The sequence below is a fragment of the Vicia villosa genome, linkage group LG7, assembly GCF_029867415.1.
Source record: "Vicia villosa cultivar HV-30 ecotype Madison, WI linkage group LG7, Vvil1.0, whole genome shotgun sequence".
In the NCBI taxonomy this organism is placed as follows: Eukaryota; Viridiplantae; Streptophyta; class Magnoliopsida; order Fabales; family Fabaceae; genus Vicia; species Vicia villosa.
This window is the reverse complement of record NC_081186.1, coordinates 96175593-96179972: the sequence shown is the minus strand read 5'-3', so window position 1 is coordinate 96179972 and position 4380 is coordinate 96175593. Positions and strand designations below refer to the sequence as shown.

Genomic DNA, 4380 nt, shown 5'->3' with positions numbered 1-4380 from the left:
GGACCAAAGTAACGCATACTCAGTTTTTGATTACGATGCAGAGCAATGGAGTGTTGGCGATACGACTGTAATTTCACAAGAACCATGTCCCCAATTTGGAATTCCGCAAAGCGACGTTTATTGTCAGCGAACTTCTTCATAATTTGTTGTGTTCGAACCAGGTTAGTCTTGAGAGCAGCAATAGTATCATCTCGTTCGACTAAGAGTTGTTGCAAGGAAGGAGGGTCTGTGGAATTCCACTCGTAACGAATGAGAGCAGGGGGATCCCGACCATACACCACCTTGAACGGGGTCATACCAATACTTGTATGGAATGAAGTATTATACCAAAACTCAGTCCACGGCAACATTTTGGACCAAGATCGAGGATTGTGGCTCGTAAAACAACGGAGGTAAAGCTCCAAGCATTTATTGACAGCCTCGGATTGGCCATCGGTTTGGGGGTGGTATGCGGTGCTCATAGCCAAAGTGGTGCCACTTAATTTAAACACATGCTGCCAAAAATGGCTAGTGAAAATCTTGTCTCTGTCGGACACAATTGTTTTGGGAAACCCATGAAGTTTAACAATAGTGTTGAGAAAAACGTCAGCAACTTTGGCACTACTATAATCAGCCTTCAAGGGAATAAAATGGCTGTATTTAGATAATCTATCAACAACAACCAATATCATAGTGTATGAATTAGACAATGGAAGTCCCGTTATAAAATCCATAGCTAAGTCTTCCCAAATTTGATGTGGAATTGGAAGTGGTTGCAACAGTCCTGCAGGAAGAGCATTAGAATGTTTGGCTTGTTGGCAAATCAAGCATTAAGACACAAACTCCTTAATATCTTTTGTCATAGTAGACCAAAAAAACTGGGTAGCAGTTCTAGCTTTTGTTCTTGTAACACCAGCTTGACCACCCAAAGGGGAAGAGTGAAACTCTTTGAGAATGAGTTGGATCAGTTCAGGAGTTTGGGGAATCACTAGTCTGTTTTTCCAAAATAGCATATCATGCTTAACATGATAATGAGGTGCAGTGCAAGTACCTAACAAACATTGATTGCGGATGTCAGCCAAGTGAGGGTCATCATTGACAGCTTGATGAATCAAAGAGATCAAAGGTGGCATAGGGATAGACATGGCGAAACAGAATGAACGAGAAAGGCTATCAGCTGCTTTGTTGTCTTCGTCGGGCTTATACTCAATAGTAAAATCATACCCGAGAAATTTGTGGAGCCAATGTTGTTGTTCCGGAGTATTAATGGACTAATCAGTGAGGGATTTCAAGCTTCGTTGATCAGTTTTAATAACAAACTTGTGACCAATCAATTAATGACAGAATTTTTCCAAAGCCTCGGTTATAGCATATAATTCGCGTACGTATGCTGATTGCTTTTGCATCCTGGGGCACATTTTTTTGGAGAAATATGCAATAGGATGGCGAGCTTGGCTAAGGACACCCCCTATTCCAGTTTCGGAAGCATCCGTTTCCAAGGTGAAAGGTATAGTAAAATCAGGGAGGGAGAGCACCGGTGCTTGTGTAATTGCATGCTTGAGACTATTGAAAGCCTTGGTCGTCTCTTGAGTCCATTGGAAAGCATCCTTCTTTAATAAAGAAGTAAGTGGAGCAGCAATATCAGCATAGTTTTTTATAAATCGCCGGTAATAACCCGATAATCCCAAGAAGCCCCGTAGTTGCTTGAGAGTAGTTGGAATTTTCCATTCCATGACAGCCTGAATTTTGGATTTATCCATCTCTACGCCTTGACTGGAGATCGTATGTCCCAAGTAATCCACAGTGGTGCAGCCAAAACAACACTTTGAAAATTTGGCAAATAGAACATGTTGTTGCAACAATTTGAGAACCACCTCTAAATGCTCCAAGTGAGAGGACCAAGTTGGGCTATACACAAGAATGTCGTCGAAGAAAACCAACACATATTTGCGGAGCTGCTCCTGAAAAACAGAGTTCATGAGACTTTGGAATGAAGCAGGGGCATTAGAAAGTCCAAATGGCATAACAAGCCATTCATACAACCCTTGGTGAGTTCGAAATGCCGTCTTATGCCTATCTTCAGGAGTAGCAAGAATTTGATGATAACCCGACCGTAAATCTAATTTGGAAAAATAGGAAGCTCCAAATAATTCGTCAAGTAGCTCATCAACCGTCGGAATTGGAAAACTATCCTTAATAGTAATTGTATTCAAAGCCCGATAATCAGTTCAAAAACGCCACAACCCGTCTTTTTTCTTAACTAGTAACACAGGTGAAGAAAAAGGACTCGTACTAGGTTGTATAATACCCTGATTATGCATATCGGAAACCATTCGATCAATTTCAGACTTCTGACAATAAGGATATCGATAGGGTTTTACCTTAACAGGATTTCTACCAGAGAGTATGGGAATAGAATGATCCTGAACCCGTGGAGGTGGTAACCCTGTTGGTTCATCAAACACATTCCAATAAGAGTGTAGTAAAGCAGCCAAATCCTCCGGTAATGCATCAAGAACATCATCAGCTTTATGTTCCGAGAGAGAATGGAACTGGAGAGTGTAAGATGCATCAATAGAGTGAGTATGATGCAACCTACGGATGTGGTGAAATTGGGCCTGACCTAGTTCTTTTGAAGAGTAGCCAATGAGAGTGATGAATTTGTTGTTTAAGTAAAACTTGATGGAAAGAGCATCATAGTCCGACACATGAGGTCCCAGAGTTTTGAGCCAAGGGGCTCCCAAAACCAAATCAGCACCAGTGATTGGAAGCAAGTAAACAGGAAGGTGAAGTGTATGACCTTGAATTGTAACGGGGAGGTCGGGTATTAAACCTGTAGTAGTGAGAGTGCTTCCGTTACCAACCAAAACCTGAAATCGGGGTGCGTCTTGAATTGGAATTTTCAGGCAATGTGCGATGCGTGGCTGAAGGAAGTTATCAGAACTTTCACTATCCAACAAAACTTGAATTTGAATTCCTTGAATCTGACCTTGAAAACGTAGAGTACCAGCCCCATGAGAACCTTTGAGAGCATTGAAAGATAAGTGATGTTCAGTGTCGTCTTCCGTTACCGGAGTAATTTCAGTCTGATCCGGTGGGTCATTTTCAAGCGAAGCATTATCGGTTTCATCAACTTGCAACAATAGGAAATGCTTGTTAGGTCATTTGTGTGCAGGTGAGAATTTCTCATCACAGTAGAAACATAACCCTTTATCTCGTCGGAGTTGAATCTCAGCAGAAGTAATGCTACGAACAGGACGTGGCCATGGGTTGTGAATATGTGAATTGGGTCGGGTTGAAGGTGTGGGTATAAGTGGGGTTGTGTTTCGGTTTGCAGTGTTGGGGTTGGTGTATGAGTATGGTCTACTGGGCTGGTTATTGGGCTTGGTAGGGTTATATTTTTCCTCAAATAATTTGGCAAGGGAAAAGGCTTTAGAGAGTGAGAGAGGGTTTTGGGCTACGACATCTCTGCGAATATCAGGCTTGAGGCCACTAATAAAATAGTCCAAAACAGCATCAGGGCTAAGTCCATGGCTGCGGTTAGCAAGAGACGTGAAAATAGTGTAAAAATCACTGACGGTGGTTGTTTGATTAAGTTTGAACAGAGCAGGTCGGGGAGATTCGTAAGGAGAAGGTCCATATTCAAGTTCTAAAGCATGTGTAAAGGAAGCCCATGACTGAAAAGGGTTGTTACGAGTCATCATCTGGAACCAAGGAACAACGTCCTTTTCCATGTGAACGGCGGCGATGGTAAGGCGGTGGTTGTCCGACGTAGAGTAGTAATCAAAGAATTGCTCTGCTTTGAAAATCCAATTCAAAACCTCAAATCCGTCAAATTTGGGAAAATCAAGCTTAACGTTTCTCACTTAGAATGGTTGGTGCCGATGTGAAGAAGAGCTATCAGAGTTCACGCTACCATTAAAAGCGGAGGTGAGTTGGAGAGTGCTGAGTTGAACTTCTAATTGATCTAACCGTGCCGCATCAGTGTGACAAGCTTGCATATAGGTGTTATGACGAGTGTCGGCATCCTCCATCATTTTCTGCATCGTAGCATTGATGTTGTTAATGGCAGCCTCCAACCCTTTCATACGCGTGTTTTCCGCCATGGTAGAAGATGAAAGCACCAAATGTAACAGTTACTATAAATTGCAGCAACAATATTGAAATCTCCAAATTTATATTTCACTGAGTACTAGTCTAGTACAAGGAAAAAAATTCAGAGAATACACTTTGTGATATGCTACAACACAACACTTCACTTTTAGGAATGGAAAAGACTAACAATTAAAGAAATAACAAGAAAATCATTCCAAAGGAATGCCAAGGAGGAAGGAAGAATGTTCTCAATTTCTGCACACCCTAAATAGCGTACGATTCTCCTATTTATGCTGACAAAAAGGA

The 4380-nt window shown here is 41.7% G+C and overlaps 1 protein-coding gene across 1 annotated transcript; it reads right to left on the bottom strand.

Moving 5' to 3' along the window:
• Positions 1-809: 809 nt before the first annotated feature.
• On the bottom strand, positions 810-4085 carry LOC131619773 (uncharacterized). Its single transcript, XM_058890837.1, has 5 exons — positions 3896-4085; positions 3173-3775; positions 2361-3112; positions 1365-2171; positions 810-1250 (listed from the first exon to the last, which is right to left on the bottom strand). The coding sequence occupies exons 1-5, from the start codon at positions 4083-4085 to the stop codon at positions 810-812; spliced, it is 2793 nt and encodes a 930-aa protein (XP_058746820.1).
• Between the last annotated feature and the right edge of the window lie 295 nt (positions 4086-4380).

Excerpts from the sequence above, each read along its gene's own strand:
- LOC131619773 (XM_058890837.1), bottom strand. The coding sequence starts at position 4,085 with ATGGCGGAAAACACGCGTATGAAAGGGTTGGAGGCTGCCATTAACAAC. Across the intron at positions 3,776-3,895 it reads ACTCACCTCCGCTTTTAATG|AGCAATTCTTTGATTACTAC; the intron begins GTAGCGTGAACT and ends TTTTCAAAGCAG. Across the intron at positions 3,113-3,172 it reads TAAAGGGTTATGTTTCTACT|TTGATGAAACCGATAATGCT; the intron begins GTGATGAGAAAT and ends TATTGTTGCAAG.